The 26,645-nt window shown below is 40.8% G+C and overlaps 1 protein-coding gene and 1 long non-coding RNA gene across 5 annotated transcripts in view; one reads left to right on the top strand and one right to left on the bottom strand.

The window, feature by feature from the left end:
* Nucleotides 1–261: 261 nt before the first annotated feature.
* LOC141420838 (uncharacterized) overlaps nt 262–26,645 on the bottom strand; it is a 31,584-nt gene continuing 5,200 nt past the window's right edge. The window contains exons 3-4 of one of the 4 annotated variants that reach the window (XR_012445505.1): nt 16,030–16,152; nt 11,053–11,143 (exon numbers count right to left, since the gene is read on the bottom strand). Coding sequence is in view for 3 of the 4 variants with exons in the window: in XM_074066165.1 (XP_073922266.1) it covers nt 3,487–3,588 (102 nt within the window). In the remaining variant the exon portion in view is untranslated. The other 3 variants (XM_074066167.1, XM_074066165.1, XM_074066166.1) reach the window with 3 other exon arrangements.
* On the top strand, nt 11,085–25,934 carry LOC141420839 (uncharacterized). Its single transcript, XR_012445507.1, has 2 exons — nt 11,085–11,191; nt 24,473–25,934. It is a non-coding gene; the product is annotated as an uncharacterized lncRNA (long non-coding RNA).

Here is a 26,645-nt window from a genome sequence, read left to right as displayed (position 1 = left end):
TTTTTGAGCTAGGGTCTTGCTTTATGCCCAGGCTGGCCTGGACTGCAATTCTCCTATCTGTGTTTCCTGCATAGCTGGGATGACAGGCACGCACTACCATGTCCAGCTTTTTTAATTTTTATTTTTTTATTATTCATATGTGCATACAATGCTTGGGTCATTTCTCCCCCCTGCCCCGACCCCCTCCCTTACCACCCACTATACCCCCTCCCTCTCCCCCCCACCCACTCAATACCCAGCAGAAACTATTTTGCCCTTATTTCTAATTTTGTTGTAGAGAGAGTATAAGCAATAATAGAAAGGAACAAGGGTTTTCGCTAGTTGAGATAAGGATAGCTATACAGGGAGTTGACTCACATTAATTTCCTGTGCATGTGTGTTACCTTCTAGGTTAATTCTTCTTGATCTAACCTTTTCTCTAGTTCCTGGTCCCCTTCTCCTATTGGCCTCAGTTGCTTTTAAGGTATCTTCTTTAGTTTCTCTACATTAAGGGCAACAAATGCTAGCTAATTTTTTAGGTGTCTTACCTATCCTCACCCCTCCCTTGTGTGCTCTCGCTTTTATCATGTGCTCAAAGTCCAATCCCCTTATTGTGTTTGCCCTTGATCTAATGTCCACATATGAGGGAGAACATATGATTTTTGGTCTTTTGGGCCAGGCTAACCTCACTCAGAATAATGTTCTCCAATTCCATCCATTTACCAGCAAATGATAACATTGCTTTCTTCTTCATGGCTGCATAAAATTCCATTGTGTATAGATACCACATTTTCTTAATCCATTAGTCAGTAGTGGGGCATCTTGGCTGTTTCCATAACTTGGCTATTGTGAATAGCGCCGCAATAAACATGGGTGTGCAGGTGCCTCTGGAGTAACCTGTGTCCCATGTCCAGCTTTTATTGAGCTGGGGTCTCAAGAACATATTGCCCAGGTTGGCCTCAAACAGATGTCCTTCTGAGATCTTTACCTCCTGAGTAGCTGGGATTACAGCTGTGAGTCACCACACCCAGCAGTAGTCATTCTTACTGTTATCACCATGTCATTACCACCACACCGCTGCTATTCTGACAGTACTATGGCTCCTGCTGCTGCTGCTACCACTGCCATTAGCAGCAATGACATCTATGGCTGAAAAGCAAAACAGGTGGCACAGGAAGGATCAACAGAGACCGCAGAGCAATGACTTTCAGAGTGAACCCAATTTCAACCTGCTATCGGGGACTCCCTCTGTCTTAAGGCTCTTGGTGTCAAGGAGGTTGTTCTCCACATCTGCAGTCCTGGAGGGTCTGTGTCTGTGCTGCAGCTTCCTGACAGAGGGACTGACTCCAAATCCCCAGTCAAGGCCTTCCAGCTGTGCTTCTGTACAGGTGCTTGCCTTTAAGCCAGGCATGGAGCTAGTGGATTACTGGGGAAATGCAGAGATATGTTACAGACCAAAATTCACAGGGGTGGCCTACTCCTCTAGGACACAAACTGGGATCTTGAGTTCAATTACACTTATCATTTCACTGTGGTATATTTCAGCAGAGAAAACAAAACAGCAAAAGAATGTGTGGACAAGGCACAAATGCCTCCTTTTGGTGATTCCCTCCCAAGGCCCCACTATCCTTTAGGAGCCTTCTTCTCTTTCAATGTACAGCACTAGAATGCTCTTCCCTAAGACACCGTTTGGCTGAGTAACACAGTAAGACAATATATTGTAGATATTTTAGCATGCAATACCACTTAATGTGGTGGTTAAGAACCCTCTTCTGGAATCAGATAAAATCTGGCTTCACATCCTAGTTTTGTCATTGTGATGTTTTTGTTTTGGAGACATCATCTCTGCCCTCAAATTCACAATCCTCCTGCCTTAGCTTCCCTAGTGCCGGGATTACAGGCTTGTGGCCTCCACACTGGGCATATATTCTAGCTCTGATTCCTTTAGCTATGTGGTCTTAGGTAAGGTTCTTAACTTCTCAGAGTCTCAATTTCCTTTTTTTTTTTTTTTTTTGTGGCACTGGGGTTTGCACTCAGGGTCTACACCTTGAACCACTCTCCATACCTTTTATGTGAAAGGTTTTTACAAGATGGGGTCTTGCCACCTATTTGCCCTGGCTAGCTTTGAACCACAGTCCTCCTGATCTCTGCCTCCTTAGTAGCTAGAATTATAGTTGTGAGTCACTGGCGCCCAGCTTAAAAATGTTTCTTACTACAGGTATCTTCTAGGGTCTAGTAAGGAGAAATGAGATAATCGATCTGCAGGACTTAGCACCCTGCCTGAACTTTGGCGATTATACAGTAATTGTTGGTTATCGTTGTTGTTAGTATCATTGTGATGTTATTCTCATTTTCAGAACATAACTTTAGCTTATGACCAGAGGTATTTGCGAGTCTTTTTGTCTGTTTGTTTTAGTAGGGGTACTGGGGCTTAAACCCAGGGTAGCATGCTTGGTAGGCAAACATCCTACCACTTGAGCTACTTTCCTAGCTCTTTGTTTGTTTGTATTTTGTTTTTAGATAGGAACTCACTAGCTTTGTCCAGGCTGTTGTTGTTAGAAATATTGTGGCATGGCCATGTTCACAAATCAGTCACGTGCTCAAAAGCTGATGGACAAGGCAAAATTTACTTCTGCAGAAGGGTGTGTGTGCCTCCGACCTAAGCTAGGCAAGCCAGCACACACTGAACAGAAAGTCCACTCAGTGTTTATCTCTTATGCAAGTATGCCCCTCACCTTGATGGACGGGTTTGGATCACAATCCAAAGATTGGCTAAGGTTGAGGTTTAGGGGTGGGCATAGGGGGAAGAGCAGACATGATTGGAGAGCACGGACAGAAACTTATTGGTTGGTGTACTCAAAGACAAAGAAGTGAACCATAAGGTGGGAATTGTAGGATTCTGGGAAAACTGAGGCCTGAAATGACTGTTTGACCCAAAATGGCAGCACCAAGTATATAATTAACCTATGGGCCAAAGGGACCATAAACCAGAGATTCCTTTGGACACTGATTATCCTAAAACTAGCAGTTTGAGTTTTAGGACATCTGATAACAAGCAATTCTCTGCTTAAAGAGAGAAACTTTACAGCCAGGCAATGTGCCACCGAGCACAAAGACAACTGGGGAAATTAGCTAATATCCACACAATGACAGACACATTCCATAGTGTGATACTGGGGGTAGGTGGTCAAACCCAGGACCCTGAGATTAAGAGTCTCATGCTCTACCAACTAAACTAGCTCTTTGACAGATAAGACCCAATTTAGTTGATTCTCACAGTCTCAAATTTGCAATTCTCCTTCCTCCATCTCTTCAGTAGCTGGGATTATAGGCATGAGCCACTAAGCCTCACTAGCCACTAGTATTGATGTCAACTTGGCTTTGCCTTTCTATGTTGTCACAGTGGCTAAAGTCTGCATGCTTGACAAGGACTGGAAAGTCAGGCCTCTTTTCTCTCCAGAGTTCAGGTTGATGGGCAGTCAGCCTGAGGAAATATCCCCAGTGGGTTCAGCTGGGCATGACTGTAGTTGACAAAGAAGACTTGTTGACATGTTCCAGATGTGCTCCACAGCTGTTGTGGTGGGGACTGGTGCTGTCTGTCCCACTAAACTGTAAAATTAATTAAAAAAATAATAAAATTAAAAAAAATCATTGCTGTGAAGTTGATTTCTCATTTCATGTGTCTTTGGACAGAAAGGTTGAATTAGTTGACTGGTTAATTGAATTATGAGTGATAAAACATATATAAGAAATTATGAAACTTGAGATTTATGTCACATGTACAATTAAAAGCAAGAGCCCATGATTAGCATGTACAAGGTCCTAGGTTCAATCACATTAAAAAAAACAAAAAAGAGCTGGCTCATGCCTATAATCCTAGTTACTCGGGAGGCAAAGATCAGGAGGATGGTGGTTCAAAGCCAGCCAGGGCAAATAGTTTGTGAGACTCTTATCTCAAAAATACCCAACACATAAAATGGCTGGTGGAATGGCTCAGGTGGTAAAGTGTCTGCCTAGCAAGCGTGAGGTCCTGAGTTCAAACCCCAGTACCACCAAAAAAAAAGAGAAAGGATTCCCCAAGTGTGTAAATAGGATGTATAGAGTGAGTCAAATGATGTTTGGCCTTCAATTCATGCCCTTGCAGCAACAGCAATTGATGGAGTACAGTGAAATAAGTATTCTGTTTCTTTGTACATGGCAGTAAAGTCACTATAACTTTTGGGAATGTATTTTGCCTATTCAAGTCAAGGTGTTTATTTCTTTTTTTTCTTTTATTCATATATGCATACAATGTTTGGGTCATTTATTTATTTTTTTTTTAACTTTTTTTTGGCAGCACTAGAGTTTGAACTCAGATACTCATGCTTGCTACTTAGGGTCTCAACCACTTGTGACACTCCACCAGCAAGGTGTTTATTTCTTTAGATTTGCTAATTCCACCTCTGAGAATCTATCCTAAAGAAATAATCCACAAATTTAGAAAGTGCTGTATGCAAATGTTTGTTCCTTGTCCAATTGTGTATAAGCTGGAAACTTCCTGAATGTCAAACTAAAGGTCTAACAATATGAAGCTGGTTAAATAAATGACTCATATCCACTCAGCAGAGTATCTACCCCACCACTGCTAGTGAGTTTCCAAGGAACCACGTGGCAATACAGGGAAAGCCTATGGGATTCAGTGGGTAAAAAAAATCAGAAACAAAATGGCATACCTTTAACTATGTGTTAATAGGAAAGAGGATTGGAAAATTAAAAATATTAACATTTTACAACACTAATTATTAACAATAACTAAAGTTAAGAAAGATATTATTAGTAATTGGCTCACAATGAGGGAGGAATTGCGGGTGCTTTTTTTGTACATGTTCTGAGTTTTTAATTTTGTAGTGAAATAAAGTGTGTTGTAGGCAGAATAAAAATCCCTCAAACAATCTCATATCCTAATTGCTACAGCCTGTGACTGTGTTATCTCACATGGCAAAAGGGACCTCGCAGAGACCAGGAAGGATCAAAAACAGTGGATTAATTATACATTTTCTTTTCTTGGCAGTATTGGAGTTTAAACACAGAGCTTCACACTTGCTAGGCAGGCACTTTGGCAGGTACTCTACCACTTGAGCCACCCCTAGCATACATTTTCTTTATATTTATGTTCAAGACATTTTTTTTCCTTGGATGAGAGAGAGGATTGATTTGCATCACTGGGTTTGCAGGAGGCAGGCCTGAGTTTGTAGCTCAGTTACCTCAGTGGTTGGCTGTGTATAAAAATTCTGATCTCCTCATCTTCATAAATGTGAACTGAGAAATAAGATCATTTTAGCTACCGTGGCTCTTGGAGTGGTCTTTTTCTTTCTTAAATGCATTCTTTGAAATTATAAAAAAAAATTAACATTACAAACAGAATAAAAATATAGAGAAACTTTCCTATGATTTCTTTACCCTAACACAATAATCCTTTTGCACATTTCCTTCCAATTAAAAAAAAATACATATGGAACTGGCGGCTCACGCTTATAATCCTAGCTACTCAGGAGGCAGTGAGCAGGAGAAGCGGGGTCCAAAGCCAGCCTAGGCAAATGGTTGGTGAGACCCTGTCTTGGAAAAAAAAAACACATCAAAAAAGGGGTGGGGCTGGGGGGAAGTGGCTCAAGGTGTAGGTCCTGAGTTCAAACCCCAATACCGCAAAAAGAAAATAGTACAAACTGTGTTAGGACTCATGGCTACTAGTAGCCCAAACCCATAGTAGCTTAACTGAAAAAAAAAACCACTGGGTTTTGGAACAGCTAGATTTAAGCGTGCTCACACGATATTATTAGGGCCTCGTGTCTCCTCATGTTTTGGCTTGGCTTTCCTCTGTACGGCTTCATTATTTGACCTCTTAATGTGGTAGGAAGAATGGCCAACAGCATGGTGTGGCTCCTGTGGTCCTTAATAACTCTTGAGCCCAGAGGAAGACAAAGCATCAGCCATTGAATATCATGCTTCAATTCTCTTTGGCCATCCATGGATCACATGCCCCACCTTGGACAAACCAGTCTTGGGTGGGAGGAAAGACTCCTCATTACTGTCCAGACCTGTGTCACATGCACAGGGATTGGCAGGAACAGTATGACTGCCATACAATAAGAATGAGAGCGGTTGTATGGCTGGCATTGGACATGAAAAACTAGGAGCCGTCCTCTATATTTTACTTATTTATTTTGCTGTACTGGGGTTTGAACTCAGGGCCTCAACACTTACTACGCAAGCACTCTACCACTTGAGCCATACTCTCAGTCCTTTTCTGCTTGCTGTTTTTGAGATCACCTCATTTTTTCCTTCCTGGGGCTGGCTTTAGGACCAAGATTTTCCTACTATGCCTCCCTATCCCTGCATAGCTGGGATTAAAGATGTATACCACCATTCCCAGTTTGTTTGTTGAAATGGGATCTCACTAATTTTTTGCTGGGGCTGACCTTGAACTGCCATTCTCCTGATCTCTACCTCCTGATTCTCTGGAATTACAGGTATGTACCACCACACCTGGCTATTTAATTAATTTTTAAAAATATTATTTTGACATTAAAAACTGTATATGTAATTACATACATGTATGAAAATGACACAATGAAGCCCATTATTTTTTTCATACGTAGAATCTAGGGAAGAAAGGACATGAAAGTAGAAAGGGGACTATCAGGAAAGAGGAAAGGGGGATGGGGAAAGGAGAATAGGAGAGGGTAATGGGGGTAAATATCAAAATATATTATATGCATGTGTGAACGTGTTAAATAAAACCTATATCTGGAATTTAGAAGAAAGATATGAAAATTGTATATATTTATCATGTTCAACATGGTGCTGTGAACCATGTTGTAGAATGCTAAATTCAGTTAATTAACATATTCATTACTTCACATATCTATCCATAGTTTATATCATAAGTAATTTGTATTTCTCTCTATAGTCTTCATAATTACCATTTTAATGGATTTAGGATTGCAGCATACCACAGTTTAACTAAACCTTGTCAAATATTGATGGCTATTTAAATTATTTTAAGAATTCCTCTATTATAAATAAGGCTGTAATGAATATCTTAGTGCTCTTGGGTTCAGAAAACGATACCCCAAAGATGGGAGTTGGACATGCTGATATGCCTTAGAACCTACTTCATAATCTAAGTGCCCATGTCAGTCCTTGTTTTCTCTTCCTCCCTGCATAGAGAGAGGCTTTCTGCAAAGTTCCACAGTCTATCTGACCTATCTGACAGGTTCCATCAAAAGAGGAACACAATTGCCCCGGTCTTCTTACTGGAATTTCAGGGTTGGGTGGTTGGTCCAAGTGGTAGAGTACTTGCCTAGCAAGTTCGAGGCTCTGAGTTCAAATTCCAGTACTGCCAAAAAAAAAGACCCATTACCCAGAAGAGACAAACTCATTATAGAAAGAAATAATGAAGTCTGACAACACATTTTGACAGATAAACTTTTGTCATACCCATTGTCTATGAATCATTTGCAATTCTGCAGTCTGTGCCAGCTAAGGACTTTGTTCTCCAAGCCCATTAAGTTCTGGAAAAAACATCTACTATTCCCTTAAAAAAATCATCATTCTTCTTGTCCCCTATAGAAAAAGGTGTATATTAAGTTTCTGAATCGTGTTGGGCTGGTGAGTAATTACACTCCTCTGATTTTCCCCTGTGCTGTGATGTTTTTTCCATTTGTCCATTAATAAATTTACATGTCTTTTTTCCTATTTAAAATGTCTGTTGTTAGTTCATTCTAATGAAACTTTAGAGGACAGAGAGGAAATACAGTGCATATAGTTTTCTATAATTTAGATTATTTCTATAAGAAAGATCCCCAGAACACAGTTTGTGGGGTTAAAGGTGAGAACAGTGATTTATTCTGGCAAATTGTTTTCCAGAAGGGCTTGACCAGCTGTTGAGGGGAGAGGGAGAGTTGTGCTGTCAGGCTTTGCAAACTGAGATGGGCTGAGGCCACAAATTGGTATGTTCTGAGGACATGACCAAAGCAGCAAACAGGAAATATACTTTCCCTGCTTAAAACTAAGATGAAATGAAAACTCACTTATAATTAGGGAAGTGCATATTACAACCATGAGATACCATTTTTCATCCTTCAAACTGGTAAAACCTGAAAAGATGAATCCATAGTCTTTGTTATTAAGACTGAGGAACAGATACTCTTATGGTCAGCTGATAGGATGGGAATTATAACAACCTTGTGGGAATGTAATCTGGCCATATGAATTAAAATTTGAAATACACATAGCCTTTGAGTTGAGAATTCTGTATTTGTGAACCTGTCCCATGAAAAGAAGGTGTCAGATGTGTTTTCTGTTTGTGTCAGTTCCTCTTTTTTGTCAGTTACAGTTCTGTGCATGGATTAGGCCTATCAGATGCCTTTGGTCAGGAGATGCCCTGTTGTAAACAGCTGAGCTGTGGCTGAGGCAGCTGACTTCAATAGTCATTTTCCCTTTCTTCCTTTTAGTAATAAGTCCCAGAGAACCTCTGACCACCCAGTTAGAGACCACATAACCCAGCCTCCCTTACAGCTAAGTGCAGCCATATGAATAAGCCTGACCAATAGGGTATGAGGGGAGGAATGTCTACAACCCCCTGGGCTGGAGAGTTGTTTGTCTGGAAATTTTGTCCCTGACCTGGACACTGGTGGCTCATGCCTGTAATCCTAGCTAATCAGGCAGAGATCAGGAAGATTGCCCTGGTAAATAGTTCTGGAGACCCTATCTCAAAAAAAAAAAAAAAAAAAAAAAAAAACCACAAAAAAGGGCTGGTAGAGTGGCTCAAGGTGCAGGCCCTGAGATCAAATTCCATACCACAAAAAAAAATTGTCTCTGAGAGGTACTAGTGAATATTTGTTGGACTCGTGAACTAAAAAGTTACAGAACTGAGAGCCACAAGATGGCTGCTTTCTGACATGCAAACACAGAAACAGGAAGAAGGTGTTTGCAGAGAAAGAGAAGGGAGCAGATGTGAAACAAAAGAGGTGAGATGGGATTTCTGGGGAACCCATGGGACCCCAGGGTTCCTGGCTCTCATTCTTCATGAGTGAAGCTACACATCTGTCCCTGTTTTGTTTTGATGCTGATTCCTCATTTTCCTTCAGGTAATGTGAATAATTTTTCTGTTATTTGCAAGAAATCAGGCTTCATAAAACAGAGTCTATTACAATAGCCCTTTGCTTTGTATAAGACGGCCAGTAAGGTGTGATGGGAAAGTTGAGATGTAGTGTGTTGCTTTTGTTTGTTGTGGAAGAATTATAAAGAATGACAGCCATTTATTTATCTACTGCTAGAATTTTCCTTCCTTTATCTGAGAAGATGGATAGGGTTTTTTTTTTTGCCACAGAGGAAGTGAATTCTAAGGCTGAAAGAAGGCCTGCAGTCCTAGGTTTGATTTGCAGAAGTGGAATCTTTCTGTTATGTGTCTTAGGGTAGAGCAGTGAGAGTGTCAAAGGAGAGTTCCTGAGTTGGAGGGGATAGAAACATGTAGGTTTTGTGACTCTCAAAGACCTGTACCCTAACCTGCTAGTCCCAGGGAAATGGATGGATCACAGAGGGTACCAGCAGCCTTGTGCATACAGAGAGAGTGGACCTTAGAGTTTGGCTTTCCACACTCAACTATCTCTTCCTTTTATTTTTATTGGTGTATATTAAATTGTACGTAGTAAGGGGTTTCATCTTGACACTTCCATACATGCATATAATGTATTTTGATCATACTCACCTCCTCTGTTACTCCTTCATACCCTGTCTTCCCTCCCCTTTTTCTTTTTCCCTTCCACCTCCCTAGTAGCTTTCCTTTTACTTTCAAGATTTTGGTTGTTTTGTTTAGTGTCCCCTTGTAAGAGGTGCTTAAACTGCTTTTGCTGAAAAGCACTGACTCATTACTTGGGCCCATGAATTAACTAAAAACAGGAGAAGCTTGGCATCCCTGCCTCCTTTGCTCTGAGCCATTTTCTCCTGCATCCACCTTGTAATCAAGGAAGGACATGAATGATCAATAACATCTTTATGCAAGGCATTGAAACTACCACTAAGGAACAGCAGAACCTTACAGGACAGACACCCCTCCAAATGAAGACAACTACCTACAATGATAAGGCTGCACCCTGGAGCAGGAGTAATCATGCCTTGGGAGCCAGAGTTCTCCCCTCAAGTGATGACAGTGATAAAAACTTCTCTGGAACACTATGTAAGAAAAATGATCTTTTCTATCAAAGTATATATCACCCTCTTACATTACTCAAAAATTCCTGAGGTCACCATCTTAGGTGACTTGCATTGTTTAAAGGGTCCCTGTTTCTTTTTCTGGATTCTTGTACAGCTTCATTGCCTGTGAAAATTGCCTGCCAAACTGTATGCCCTAACCCAACCCCCAAGCCTTTTTGCCAATTGAGAAAGACTGTGAACCTTTGACCTGGACAAATCCCAGGTGAGAGGCAGGTACATCTGTCAGACATTTTGTGCTCACATGTCTGCTCAGCTGGAGTGAACATGTGCTTGCACCCTTTTCATCAAAAGAAATTGCCTTGTCAAGATTTTCTCTGCCTCTCGTGTGTCTGTTTTTGGCACTGGGGGGTCATTAATTTCAACAACTGGAACCTTCAAAGAACAAGGACTGAGGTAATAGTCATCCAGGCCCCACTGAACCACAGGAACACACTTGTGACTAGGACTATGCGTAACTTTTGTCCTGTACCCTAATTCCTTGTCTATTTAAAGCTAAAGATCATGTCTGTATCCCAAAGATGAAGGAAGATGGGCTGAAGTGCTTACTTTGCCTTTTCCCATGATTTGTCCAGGTCTTGTAATAAATCTCCTTTCTCTTGCCCTTTACCATGTCTCTTTAATTGGTGTGTAGGGGCAAGTGGCCCTACCTGACATATGGAAGCCTGGGATTTTGGTCCTGGGGTCCAAAACTCTGGTTTCACCCTTAGTTTCCTCAAATGAGAGAAAACATGTGATACTTGTCTTTGTGAGATTGGCTTATTTCACTTAACATGACGATCTCCAGTTTCATCCATTTTCTAAGAAACAACGTAGTGACTATCTCTTCTTTTTTTTTTTATTAAGTAGATATTGTCTGGTGAATACATGCAAAACAGATATTGCTCTGGTCATCCATTAGAATTACTGGGAGCTGAAAACAAGAATACAAAGTATGTCAAAGCCTTGGGAGAACCCATAGGTAAGAAACAGCCTGATGCTTCCTCTTTTATTTATTTATTTATTTTTTATTCATATGTGCATAGAATGTTTGGGTCATTTCTCCCCCTGTCCCCACCCTTCTCTTTCCTCCCCACCCCGCCCTTCCCTCTCCCCCCCACCTGGTCACTACCCGGCAGAAACTATTTTGCCCTTATCTCTAATTTTGTTGAAGAGAGAATATAAGCAATAATAGGAAGGACAAGGGTTTTTGCTGGTTGAGATAAGGGTAGCTATACAGGGCATTGACTCACATTGCTTTCCTGTGCGTGTGTGTTACCTTCTAGGTTAATTCTTCTTAATCTAACCTTTTCTCTAGTTCCTGGTCCCCTTCTCCTATTGGCCTCATTTGCTTTAAAGTATCTGTTTTAGTTTCTCTGCGTTGAGGGCAAAAAATTATATCTAGTTTTTTAGGTGTCTTACCTATCCCGATACCTCCCTTGTATGATCACGCTTTATCATGTGATCGAAGTTCAATCCCCTTGTTGTGTTTGCCCTTGATCTAATGTTCGCATATGAGGGAGAAAATACGATTTTTGGTCTTTTGGGCCAGGCTAACCTCACTCAAAATGATGTTCTCCAATTCCATCCATTTACCAGCGAATGATAACATTTCGTTTTTCTTCATGGCTGCATAAAATTCCATTGTGTATAAACACCACATTTTCTTAATCCATTCATCATAGTGGGGAATCTTGGCTGTTTCCATAACTTGGCTATTGTGAATAGTGCTGCAATAAACATGGGTATGCAGGTGCCTCTGGAGTAACCTGTGTCACAGTCTTTTGGGTATATCCCTAAGAGTGATATTGCTGAATCATATGGTAGATCAATGTTCAGATTTTTATGTAGCCTCCAAATTTTTTTCCAGAATGGATATGCTAGTTTACATTCCCACCAGCAGTGTAAAAGGGTTCCTTTCCCCCCACATCCTTGCCAACACCTGTTGTTGGTTGTGTTGCTAATGATGGCTATTCTAACAGGGGTGAGATGGATCTTAGTGTGGTTTTAATTTGCAGTTCCTTTATTGCTAGAGATGGTGAGCATTTTTTCATATGTTTTTTGGCCATTTGAATTTCTTCTTTTGAGAAAGTTCTGTTTAGTTCACTTGCCCATTTCTTTATTGGTTCATTAGTTTTGGGAGAATTTAGTTTTTTAAGTTCCCTATATATTCTGGTTATCAGTCCTTTGTCTGATGTGTAGCTGACAAATATTTTCTCCCACTCTGTGGGTGTTCTCTTCAGTTTAGAGACCATTTCTTTGGTTGAGCAGAAGCCTTTTAGTTTTATGAAGTTCCATTTATCTTGCTATCTCTTAGTTGCTTTGCTTCTGGGGTTCCATTGAGAAAGTTCTTGCCTATACCTATTAATTCCAGAGTATTTCCTACTCTTTCCTGTACCACCTTTAGAATTTGGGGTCTGATATTGAGATCCTTGATCCATTTTGAGTTAATATTGGTATAGGTTGATATACATGGATCTAGTTTCAGTTTTTTGCAGACTGCTAACCAGTTTGCCCAGCAGTTTTTGTTGAAGAGGCTGTTTTTTCTCCATCCTATATTTTTAGTGCCTTTGTCAAAGACAAGTTGGTTATAGTTGTGTGGCTTGATATCTGGGTCCTCTACTCTGTTCCACTGGTCTTCATGTCTGTTTTTGTGTCAGTACCATGCTGTTTTTATTGTTATTGCTTTGTAATATAGTTTGAAGTCAGATATCGTGATACCTCCAGCGTTGTTCTTTTGACTGAGTATTGCCTTGGCTATCTTTCGTGGCCTCTTGTGTTTCAATATAAATTTAACGGTAGATTTTTCAATCTCTTTAATGAATGCCATTGTAATTTTGATGGGAATTGCATTAAACATGTAGATTACTTTTGGGAGTATAGACATTTTTAATATATTGATTCTGCCAATCAATGAGCATGGGAGATCTCTCCACTTTCTATAATCTTCCTCAATCTCTTTCTTCAGAAGTTTATAGTTTTCCTTGTAGAGGTCATTCACATCCTTTGTTAGGTTTACACCTAGGTATTTGATTTTTTTGAGGCTATTGTAAATGGAATTGTTTTCATATATTCTTTCCCAGTTTGTTCATTATTAGTTTATAGAAATGCTAATGATTTTTCTATGTTGATTTTATATCCTGCTACCTTGCTATAGCTATTGATGGTGTCTAGGAGCTTCTGAGTAGTTTTTTGGGTCTTTAAGGTATAGGATCATATTCTCTGCAAATAGGGATATTTTGACAGTTTCTTTACCTATTTGTATTCCTTTTATTCCTTCTTCTTGCCTAATTGCTCTGGCTAGGAATTCCAGTACTATGTTGAATAGGAATGGAGATAGTGGGCATCCTTGTCTAGTTCCTGATTTTAGAGGGAATGGTTTCAGTTTTTCTCCATTAAGTATAATGCTGGCTGTAGGTTTGTCATATATAGCTTTTATAATGTTGAGGTACTTTCTTTCTAATCCTAATTTTCTTAGAGCTTTTATCATGAAATGGTGTTGGATCTTATCAAAGGCTTTTTCTGCATCTATTGAGATGATCAAGTGGTTTTTGTCTTTGCTTCTGTTAATTTAATTTCTGACATTAATTGATTATTGTATGATGAACCACACCTGCATCCCTGGGATGAAGCCTACTTTGTCGTGGTGAATGATCTTTTTGATGTGTTGTTGAATTTGGTTTGCCATTATTTTATTGAGGATTTTTGCATCAATGTTCATCAAGGAGATTGGCCTATAGTTCTCCTTTTTGGAGGTGTCTTTGCCTGGTTTTGGGATAATTGTAATACTGGCTTCATAAAATGTGTTTGGCAGTTTTCCTTCCCTTTCTATTTCGTGGAACAGTTTAAGGAGGGTTGGTGTCAGTTCTTCTTTAAAGGTCTGATAGAATTCAGCAGAGAATCTATCAGGTCCTGGACTTTTCTTTTTGGGGAGACTCTTGATTGCTGCTTCAATTTCATTTTGTGTTATAGATCTATTCAGTTTATTAATATCCTCTTGGTTCAGTTTTGGATGATCATATGTATCTAGAAATCTGTCCATTTCTTTAAGATTTTCAAATTTATTTGAATATAGGGTCTCAAAGTAGTCTGTGATGATTTCCTGGACTTCCATGGTGTTTGTTGTTATCTCCCCTTTTGCATTCCTGATTCTACTAATTTGGGTTTTTTCTCTCCTCATTTTAGTCAGGTTTGCCAGGGTCTATCAATCTTGTTTATTTTTTCAAAGAACCAACTTTTTGTTTCATTAATTCTTTGTATGGTTTTTTTGGTTTCTATTTCATTGATTTCAGTTGTTATTTTTATTATTTCTCTCCTTCTATTTGTTTTGGGATTTGCTTGTTCTTGTTTTTCTAGGAGTTTGAGATGTCTCATTAGGTCATTGATTTGGGATCTTTCAGTCTTACTAATATATGCACTCATGGCTATAAACTTTCCTCTCAGGACTGCCTTAGCTGTGTCCCATAGGTTCCGGTAGGTTGTGTTTTCATTTTCATTGACTTCCAGGAACTTTTTAATTTCCTCTTTTATTTCATCAATGATCCATTCTTCATTAAGTAATGAGTTATTTAGTTTCCAGCTATTTGCATGTTTTTTGTCTTTACTTTTGTGGTTGAGTTCTACTTTTACTGCATTGTGATCAGATAGTATGCATGGTATAATTTCTATTTTCTTGTATTTGCTGAGACTTGCTTTGTGCCCTAGGATATGATCTATTTTGGAGAAGGTTCCATGGGCTGCTGAGAAGAATGTATATTGTGTAGAAGTTGGATGAAATGTTCTGTAGACATCTACTAGGTCCATTTGATCTATTGCATATTTTAGATCTTGGATTTCTTTATTGATTTTTTGTTTGGATAACATCTATTGATGATAATGGGGTGTTAAAGTCTCCCACAACCACTGTGTTGGCGTTTATATATGCTTTTAGGTCTTTCAGGGTATGTTTGATGAAATGGGTGCATTGACATTGGGTGCATACAGTTTGATAATTATTATTTCCTTTTGGTCTATTTCCCCTTTTATTAGTATGGAATGTCCTTCTTTATCTCGTTTGATCAATGTAGGTCTGAAGTCTACTTTGTCAGAGATAAGTATTGCTACTCCTGCCTGTTTTCGGGGGCCATTGGCTTGGTAAATCTTCTTCCAGCCTTTCATCCTAAGCCTTTGCTTATTTCTGTCGGTGAGATGGGTCTCCTGTAAGCAACAAATTGTTGGATCTTCCTTTTTAATCCATTTCATCAAGCGGTGCCTTTTGATGGGTGAATTAAGTCCGTTAACATTAAGCGTTAGTACTGATAGGTATGTGGTGATTCCTGTCATTTAGTTGTCTTAGTTGTTTGAAGGTTTGATTGTGTGTACCTAAGTTGAGGTTACGCTCTACTGTCTTGCTTTTTCTTTTCCTGTGGTTTGGTGCTGAATGACATGCTCTGACATGAATGAGGTTACATGAACTTTTATAGCCACAGAACAAAGAAGGTCATAAATCAATACATTTGCCAAATACATTGATAGGGCATTAGCATTAAGAAGGTGGGCTACAGCAAAGTAGGGAAATCTTTTATATAGATTTCATTTTTATTTTTCTGTGCTGGAAATTGAACTTGGGGCCTTGCAGAAGCTAGGCAGCCACTGTAACTACCATTGAACTACATCCACAGCCCTTAGATGTTATAGCATTCTTAGCTTTATGGTTGGGGGAGGCAAGAGGTCTGCCAAGTTTTACCTAATAGTAACGAGGATGTTACATCAGATACAGAGGTTGAAAGTAAATGACTTCTAAAGGAACTAAGATAGCCCAAGAAAATTTTGATTCTTGACCTGCAACATTCCATCTGTCCACAATCAGGATGTTCTGCCTGCCCAAGGTCAAGCAATCTGAAGGATCTTTCATACTGATGCATCTTCTTCAGAGAACTTCATTTCATTTCATGTATGGCTGAGCTATACATTAATATGTAAGAAAGGTTCACAAGAGAAAAATTGTATATAATTACATGCATACACACAGGAGTCCCACAAAAGATGAAGCTCAAAGAAGGGCTGGATATTGATAGCACTCAGAGCTTGGAATTGGGGCTTGGATGAGGGGAGTACAGAAATACAGTTATGGGACACAGAGGGGAGAAAATGTATGGTGAATAAAGGCTGACTGATTATGCAAGGAAAAAGTTCTCAGGTAATAAAAAATTGTCTGGAGCAGCCCTCTTCCTGTTCCAATTATTTTTAGAAATGTAGATTTCCTTTATAGATGTAAATTTTATAGAAGGGCATTTCAGAACCATTCTTATGTCTGCAGCACCTTATAATCACTTGCTCTAAATGTGCCTAAGAAGTATAATTTGGGTGGCATATCTGGTTTTCTACAGTTATATTTTGGGGTAGGGTGTCCTGATCCCCAGAATGTGCATGTGGATCTATGTTGCACAACCTGGGAACTCTCAGAGGCCTACTTGTCTCAAATGTTTGATCTATCCCCCCTCAAATTGTTTGATATTTCTTGGAAATTTAATTTATTTATTCATTTATATTTATTTATTAATTTTTGCAGTACTGGGGTTTGAACTCAGGGCCTATGCCTTGAGCCACTCCATCAACATTTTTTTTTTTTTTTTGAGATAGGGTCTCACAAACTATTTGCCCAGGCTGGCTTCGAACTATGATCCTCCTGATCTCTGCCTCCTGAATAGCTAGGATTACAGGCATGAGCCACTGGCACCCAAGGTGCTCTACCACTTCAGCCACTGCACCAGCCTGGAAGTCTAATTTAGAATGCACGAATGTGTTAACTAGAGGGATGTGTACATCGATCCTTAGAATGCAGTATCACTATGGAGAAAAGTAGGACAGGACAGATACATTTTAAGGAGAGAATAGATATTTTTTCTTTTTATGGGGGAGGGTAGGTTGCTATCCTGGGCAGCCAGGAGGTGGTATCTAAGGTAAAGGATGAGGATGAATATGTTACAAAGGTAAGGAAAAGAGAAGTTGAGCATGCCTATTATTTCACTGTTTTTCTAAGATCTTGGTAATACCTACTTGTGCCGTGACTCTCTCTTCCTGATAAGAAAGTAGGTGTGGTGGAGCAGAATTGCTCATCTCATGGTGGCCAGGAAGCAGAATGAGAGAGGAAGGGGTCAGGGAGGGACAATGTATATTGTTTCCAGGGACAAGGTGACACCCACAGTGACCTACTTCCTCTAACTAAGTCCTATCTCCCAATAATGCAATGTTATGATTCCTTCAAGGGATGAAGTCATTGATTAGGTTAGAGCCCTTATGACCCATCACCTCTCAATGATTGGATCTACCAACTGTAAACCAAGCTTTCAACTAACTCATGAGCCCTTTTGGGGGGGCATTTCATAAGCAAACCATAGGCCAATTCTCACTCATTTGGCATTCTACAATCACATTTCTCAATTTTCTTCTTTCCTTCTCTTCCTTCTTTTTTTTTTTATGGTGCTAGGAATTGAACCCAGGGCCTTCAAATGCTAAGCAAGTGATTTACCACTGGGCTACATCCTCAGTTCCCAATTTCCTATCTTTTATTTATTTTGTACTATTTCTCTTACTGGCCTATTTTAGTACCTTCTAAATCACACTCTAACTACTCCCTTATGCATAAGAGATATGGAGCCATAGAGTCTTCCTTTCCCTTTGTTGTTGTTTTTGCTTCCTTAAAACTTCTGGTGCCCGAGGCAATCATGAAATGAAAGGAGTTTCCTTTTATGGGCAACATATAATTAAAAAGAATGATGTATTGAGTGTTGGCTCTGGAACAGGCAATTGGGTGATACATCTTACATGGGTTCTTTAATCTTCATGATAACCCTGTGAGTGGGAATTATCTCAGACTTATAGAGCCTTATAGGTTTGTTTTAATGATTAAATGGAATGTTTGAAAAATTCTTAAGGGGGGTTAGGAATGTACCTCAGTGGTGTGCAAGGCCATGGATTTGACTCCTAGCACAGGAGGAGGAGGAGGAGGAGAAAAAGAAGAGAAGAAGAAATACTTACAATACTGATATTTAATTACAGATGTCAGTTGTTATTACTACTTTTATTTTTTAGTGAGGAAAGAGGAAATAGAGGCTTGGGCTGGTTAACATATCCACCTAAAATCACCCATCTAGAAGGTTAAATACTAGGTCTTACAATCCTTAAGCCAGTGTGAAAACTATTATTTTTCAAAATATCTTTTTGCAGTGCTAGGGTTTGAGTTTAGAGCCTCATGATTGCTAGGCAGGTGCTCTACCACTTGAGGCACTCCATTAGCTCTGTTTTTTTTTTTTTTTTTTTTTCAAAATAGAGCCTCAAGAACTATTAGCACAGAAGCAAGAGTTTTGGTAGTGGCAAAGCTCCTGACGCCTTGGTTTATTGCCCTATGCTAGTTTGACCGTTCAGTCCTTTTTTGGATTCCTTTGAACTAAATCTTCCCCTTCCCTTTTGCCTAAACAAGTTCAGATTGGGATTCTGTCATTTGCAAAAGTTCTGGATAACATAAGCACCGCAGAGCGACACAGAACTGAACTACCTACTGAATTTTTGCTTCTGCTGTTCCTTGTTCATACAACATTCCCTATTTCTACATGCTAACTACTCAGTCTTCTAGATTCCACTTCTCAATAACTGTCCCTGTTCTGACTTGCTGGAATTCAACTATCCCTCTTTTCAGCTCCCCAGTTCCTTAACAGGAGGAAAAGGGATACCACTCTTACTGAACTTAGAATTTTTGAACTTGTATTACAGTTATTTGTGCATGGAGCCTCTATTTTCTTTCCAGAACAAAGATTTGCCTTGTTCATATTTTTCTCACTGTGCTGCCAGTGTCTGAGGTGGATTACACACTATAAATGTCAGTTCTCTTGCTTCCCTTTCCCCCCACATAGCTACACTTTCCCCCGTTGTTGGCAATAATGGTGCCGATAGGTTTCAGTTCTTACTGCACCCTTAAGCTTCTGTTTTCCAGGGTCACAGTCCTGCCTCAAGTCTAGCTTGAATCCTCCTTCTGCCCCAACCTCCAATCAGCATGAACCATAAGATCCTAACCAATCAGATCATGCTGAGTCCCACTGAGGGGTGTTTAAGCCCCTGCCCTTCCTGCTTCTCTCTCTTGGCTCTCTCCCTCTCCCACCCAGCAACAAAGAATCTCTTGGCCAGTTCACTTCTCTCCACATGGTCACTTTGGACCTACATTTGCCTTATATTTGGTGCTGTGACTCAGATGGGGGCTCCCCACTAATCCTGGTGGGACCCCCATTCCGACTCGCCCCACGACCACTGAGGACATGACTGGCCAGGACTCATCCTCCTGATTGCTCTCACTCACATCCAACACTGGACATTCTTTGGTGAGTCCACCTACCCTTCTTGGGCTCCCTTTGCAGTCCCTCCCTTCAGTGTCTCTGGGGTTTTAGAACACTTCCCCCGCTTTGGGCTATCTCTGGGTGGCTCAGACGGTAGAGGGATCCCCTTCTCTGCAGGGCTTGGATTTTACAGGGTCCGGGACCCTACAAAACCTAGGCCTAGGTAATCCAAGCCTCCAGCCTCTGGCCTGCAAACCACCTGAACTCAGTGATGACTGATTCGCGTGCGCTTTGCGTTTTCTTGGATACTTGTGCTGTGCGAGGACGCTCCACAGTACATAATATCCTCCTCTCCCATTCCGGGACCGGGTCCCTCATAATGGGTGCCTCTACATCTTATCTGTCATCTGACTCCCTGTTGAGATGCCTCCTCAATAATTTAGACACCTTGGGTTTGACCCCAGATATAAAACCAAAAATTTGATCTGCTTTTGCACTCAAATCTGGCCCACTTATCCTTTAGACAACCAAAGTCACTGGCCCCTTTTTGGGTCTTTAGATCCCAACCTTTTACAGGACATGTAACTACTGTGAGCGATCGGGACGATGGGGAGAGATTCCATTATGTCCAAGCCTTTTCATACCTCCATCTAAATCTGGTTCTCTGTACCATTTGCAAGCCACCTCAAACCCTCCCTCTGTACTTTGTGTTCCCCTGCGCAGATTCTATAAGCCTGTAAACCAGTTTCTAAATCAGCCAATTCCTCTCCAAACCTCCTCCTTCCCCACATAAACAGACTTCTTGCACTGCTTACCATACCTATCTCCTCCTATCTTCCTGAAAAACTTTCTGTCATGGAGTTAAGCAAGCCACTCCTTGCCAATTCTGGCCTCAAGGAGGTTCCAGCTCTGGAGATCTCATGCTCCCTTCCTCTGGGCTGAGACCAAGCCCGGGACTTATTTGGTGACTGGAGAGTGGAGGTTTTGTTTCCTGAAAGCCTGCCAGTACCAATCAATGGGAGCAACCTGGAGGCATAGGTGATGGCTAATCCCTTAAGAGTGTGTCATGCCTCCAGGCTCTGCCTTCCCCTCCCTTACCTAAGATGTCAGCACATCTTTTCTGCCTCCTCCATGGTCTCACCACGTGTCCTTTGTCTCTGTCTGCCTTCCCCTCCCTGGGCTTACCGGGACCCTGCCTCCCATGAAAAACTTGTAACATGGTACCTTATGACTTAAGCTATTCCAACTAGTTTGCCAGGCCTCTCAGTCTAAAGTCACTTTAAGTCAGCTGCTTTACAAAAGCGCTTACAAAAACCTGCAGCTGCCACGCTTATGCTCTAACTCCACCTTACAAGGGGAGGAGGGAAAGCGAACAGGCACACCTGTGCACAGGATGCCAGCTTCTGGACATAGCAAAAACACCTGCCAATAGCTAAGAAAATCCATACAGAGGACCCAGTACATCCTGGGTTGCCAGCCACACATGGTGATGGCTGCATCCTGCCACCACTTCCCCTAGAATAAACGCGCACAGAGTACACAGGAAGGGGGGAGGGGCAACAGGCCGCAGGATCAGGCCTAGGCAGTCAGGGTCATTTGCCCCAGGTGTGTGTGGAGGGAGTGGCGCCTTGCACAAGTCCTGCTCCTAGCCCCACCTCACACCTCACGGCATCAGACCCAGCCCTTGTAAGCCAATTGTTACCTCGAGGTTATAGTTCCAGAAATAACAAAATAGACATTACTGTGATCTCTAAACTTCTCATTTAGAATTTTCCATACCTTTGGCCTCAGCATAAATTTTTCCCTCCAAATAGTAACACTAGTTGTCCCGTATGGCACTGTTATTGGCCTGAATGCCCTCTGAATGCCCTTCTCTAACATTGCAAATGATTTCTTTGTTAAAAAGGTAGCCTTTATTAAAGAGGCTGCCTGATGTTAGCTAAAAGACAGGATCCTAACATTTTGTTCTTTCTAGATGGGACCTGCATCTTCCAGTCTTTGGCTGGTAGATGTTGGAAGCTTTGTACTGAGGTCGGCCTCAGTATGCCTTGGGTGACCAAGAGAAGTGGCCTTCACAGGGTTCCTTAAATTACAATACCATACTCCAGTTAAGACCTTTTCTATAAAAGTCAAAGTAAACTGAGGTCCCCTATACAAATTTCTACCCTCTAAGCCACCCCAATACTCAGAACCTCTAAACGAGTGCTTCCCTCTTCAACAGGCAATGGTAGGAAGAGGGCAAGTTTTAGGTCCCCTTCCACTTATCAGATCTAAGGGCAATTTAAAAACATCTAAACAGCTGTACTGATGCTCAGACAAATACATTCAAGCCTTTATCTCTGTGATCCAAACCTTTCAACTGACATGAAAGGGTATTATGCTTCTATTAGACCAGACTCTTATCTCATTAGAGAAGCAGTGGGTTCTGGCCCAGGCCACTCAGGTTGGAAATGATTATATGGCTCAAGCAGTAGAGTGCTGCTTTACAAGCATAAAGTCCTGAGTTCAAGCCAGTACAGCCAAAGTAAAAAAAAAAAATAATAATAATATTTGGGGCTAAGGAAGTAGCCCAATGGGAGAATGTCTGCCCAGCATGTGCAAAGCCCTGGGTTCAATTCCCCAGCATTACTAAATAAAAAATGGTAAAGAAGATAAGTGGCATTAATGTCACTTCAGCCATCTCATAGTAGAAAAACATAGTTTAACCTAGACCAGATCCCTCATTCTTCAAGTGAGGAAACTGAGGCCCAGAACAGTTCAGAGACTTGCTCTCCAGAGTGTCAGGTGTCAATGTAAAATAACAACTTTACAGCAAGAACTTAAAAAAAAAAAAAAGAAAAAATACTCTTACCTTTCTACAGCATCTTAAGGACGCTATCAGAAAGCATACCACGGTGGACTCAGAGTTACAGGTGAGAGAGGTTCTCCTCAAAGATAAATTTCTAACAGTCAGTCCCAGATATTTGTAAAAACTCAGACTGTGGCTGAAGGGAAAAGTCATTGAACCAAGTAATACAGCTAGCCATGTCTGTATTTACAGCTATGTCTGTATGTCCGGGACCTTACTAACAGGAGAAAAAAAGTAAGAGACACCATGGCCTCAATGCTGCTCTCAGAGAGGGCCCCACCCAGCTGGGGCCTGTATCCTGAACTTGCTACTGTGGTGGACAGGAGGGGCACTTCTGCAGAGAATGCTTAAGGGGGGACAGCCTGGGAGACAGCCCCGCCCCCAACCGGGACCCTGCCCTCTGCAAGGGTAACCACTGGAGGTCTAAGTGCCCCCGTTACCAGATGGAAGATGAAGTGCCACCTTCTATGGATTGATGGGTCCAAGCCTCCTGTCCACACTCCACTTCTTGGCATCAATATTGAGGAGCCATAATGGCAGAAAAACAAAAGGTCATTTTCCTCCTAGACAGTGGAGCCCATCTCTCTGTTTTACTTTTTTCTCCTGGTACCCAGTCCAATGACAAAAGTTATCGTTCAGGGCAAATCTGGCTAGCCCCTAGAGCGCCAGTTTACCTGGCCTCTGGCCTGCTCTTGGGGAGACTTCCTCTTCTGTCACTCTTTCCTCATAGTACCTAAAACTCCAGTGTCCCTGATGGGACAGGATTTACTATCTCAATTAAAAGCTCAAATTCTCCTCCCCCCAGGCAGCTATCTCTGCTGCCCCCTCCTTCAGGAACAAAGAGATTCCACAGTGTGGACCGATGAGATGAGTATAGGGTAAGCCAGGATGGCCCTCCCTATTCAAATAAAACTCAAAAATCCCTCACAGTTTCCACACCCAAAACAATATCACCTCAAGCCTGAGGCCTTATGCCTATCACAAATTCCTTAAAACAACAAGGGCTACTAATTAGTTGTTCCAGCCCCTATAGTAAGTTTAAAATTCTTATAAAAGTTAATTTTAAAATACAAGTTACAAAGTAAACAACTGGAAAGGATATAGATAGGTAATAAATGTATTTTTGGGGAAGTTAAAGGAAAAAGGAATGGCTTTTTGGATGAGAAGGGATTTTGTAAAGAAGGATTTGTCCTAAAGATTGTTTCAAATAGGAAGGATAAGGACAAACCATCGAAGGGTTTAGTATGTTGTATGAAGGTCTGAGTAAGTTTGAAAAGTGTATAATAAAAACTTCGGTGTGTGATAAAGTTGAATATAATCTAAGAGTTGCCTAAAAGATTTTTAGGGTCATGTCAAACTAAAATCAAATCCTCTATGTCTATGAAATAACAAGGTTATCTTAATGTTGTTCTGCTCTGAGTAACATCTACAAAAAAACATTACAGCGAAAGTTTTTATAAAAGAAATTATTTGTGTTTTCTGCTGATCTTGTCAAGCTTTAAGTACTACTAAATCAGAATTCATTTACATATTTGCTTATGTGTCTTAACTGACCACCTTGTAACAGTGTTATGTTATGCTTTATCTAAATATGGTACAAACATTTAAAAAGTTAAAAGTGTCAATTTATATAAAATAATGAGCTAAAGCTCTCTTTTATCCAAGAGTGTTACATTTAAATCCTGACAGCCCCTGCCTCCCACAGGTCACCTACCTAGGTGTGGCCTTAAAGGGACAGACTCACTCCCTGAGTCATAAATGCATCAACCCAATCTTCCGTTTCCCAACCCCCATACCATAAGACAGCTTACAGCTTTCCTGGCAGTTATAGGATTTTGCAGAATTTAGATTCCTAGGTATGTAGTCCCTGAACAGACACCTTTTTATGCTCCTCCTAATATTCCTATTTGGGTCTTAGATAATGTATGGCCACCCATTTCTCTCTCTGTAGTTGGAGGACTCTTGAAATTGTCTAGGGAACAACATTTCACAGTGGTTCTCCTGGCCAATGCCCATCCTGATGCCTATGTTCTTGCTCTCCTATTCTTAAGCTTCCTCCCTTGTATCATACTGCATGTCTGCTATTGCTAATCAAAAATTTAACCAGTTGTACCTCCAGGGATACCAACCTCTCCAAAATGCGAGGATAGTTGGCTGATACCTACCACGCGGAGGTCGGAGGATTGGCTCGAGACTCTTTATGACCTATGGCTACAAGGGACTTTCATCAACTTCAGGGAAGAGGAAATCTTCATTTTTGGAGCCTGGGTGTACGCCACTATGAGGCTCACCATCCCAACACTGTTTGCCAACTAACCCTCCCTTCCCCTACGCTGCCCCTTGCCAGCATGAAGAAGCCAGAGCGAAGACAACGCCCTCCTTCCTTAACAAACAAAAAACGGAGGAATGTTGGCAATAATGGCGCCGATAGGTTTTGGTTCTTACTGCACCCTTAAGCTTCTGTTTTCCAGGGTCATAGTCCTGCCTCAAGTCTAGCTGGAATCCTCCTTCTGTCCCAACCTCCAATCAGCATGAACCATAAGATCCTAACCAATCAGATCATGCTGAGTCTCACTGAGGGGTATTTAAGCACCTGCACCCCCCCGCCCCCAAGCTCTCTCCCTCTCCTACCCGGCAATAAAGAATCTCTTGGCCAGTTCACTCCTCTCCACATGGTCACTTTGGGCCTACATTTGCCTTACACCCCTGCAGTTTCATTTTCTTTCCCCAGCATCAACATTCCATTCCCTGCTGCTGAGTAAGAAAATGTTCACTGGTGTCTGCCCCAAGCAGTTGTGTTTTGATGAAACAACTCTAACAAACTGTTATAAAAATAATTTATCTAAAAATGGTTACTGCATTGTAGGCTTACAGAACAGCATGTAAATAAAGTTTTTAATAAAGTATAGATGGTAGGTTGTCCTCATGTATATGATAGTTCATTTCGTTTAAGGAGCCCACATAGGAACTCCAGAAGTTTTGAATCTATCAAGGAGGAACTCTATTTCCAAAAGAAGTACTTGCCAATCTTGTGATCCCATTTTTAATATTCCGGCTGCCCTTCAAACCTTTTTGGCAGATCAATTATCCATTAATGAGAAAGAAGGTTCTCATATGGAGATACATTTAACAAAAATTCTAATCAACTTTTTTTTTTCTTCTGGCTTGGAGGTTGTTTTTTTTTTTTTTTTTTGAGAATACGTTATTATCAGAATATGTGATTTTTAAAAAATATATTTTGCTATGAGCACCTCCCACCCTAATTCTACCTCCTGAATGAGGTTCTGTTTGTCCAGCAATCTCTTTTCTAAGTTCTGGTTAAATATATTTCATTTTTTCTTCTACCTTCTTCTAGTCTGTACTGTGTTGCTTTGTATTAATGGCTATTTTTTGCACAATTTTTTTTCTCCTAAAATTAATTTTACTTGGCCTTTGGATTTGGCTAATTTCAAATTTTACCTGTACCAAGAGAAAATTGTAATGGCTGCACTGTTTAAAGGACTTACTAAATTGCCTATTATAGATCTGTAAGTATCAGGTTACAATAAACATCCTGCCTTTCCTTGACATCCTGCTTCCCTGGAGAAGCAGTCATGTAGAATAAACAAGTCTCAGAAGTTGGGCATCTAACTTTTCACTTTAGCAAATGGAGAGGGATAGCATCCACTATAGGGATAGAGTGATACAATTATTGATTATAGAGCTCTCTTTTTATGAATACTCATCTCCATCTCTAGTTTTCATACTCCTAAGGGGGCATGGACATACTTTATACAGCCTGTATTTCTAACATAACTTACTACACACAGGTGTTTAATAAATGTGAGAAACAACTGACTGATACACTCTCTTAAGAGTTTCTTTGTGGAGAACATGATTACAAATAAAATGTTAATAGCTATCGTGGGCTGGAGATGTAACTCAGAGGTAAAATGCTTGCCTAGCATGTGTAAGATCTTGGGTTCAATCCCCACCACCAAAAAAAAAAAAAAAAAAAAAAAAAGGTAGGTGCCGGTGGCTCATGCCTGTAATCTAGCTAGCTATTCGGAGGCACAGCTCAGGAGGATGGTGGTTCAAAAATAGCCTGGGCATATAGTTCATGAGACCCCTATTGCAAAAATAAATAAATAAAAGGGCTGGTGGAGTGGCTCAAGATGTATGCCCTGAGTTCAAACCTTAGTACTGTCAAACCTTTTAGGCTGGGGATATGACTCCATGATGGAGTGCTGGCCTAGCATGTATAAAACCTGGGGTTCAATACCCAGCACTGTAAAAAAAAA

The sequence above is a fragment of the Castor canadensis genome, chromosome 2 (genome assembly GCF_047511655.1).
Source record: "Castor canadensis chromosome 2, mCasCan1.hap1v2, whole genome shotgun sequence".
Lineage (NCBI taxonomy): Eukaryota > Metazoa > Chordata > Mammalia > Rodentia > Castoridae > Castor > Castor canadensis.
The sequence above is the reverse complement of the archived record's forward strand: the minus strand, read 5'-3'. Positions and strand labels throughout refer to the sequence as shown.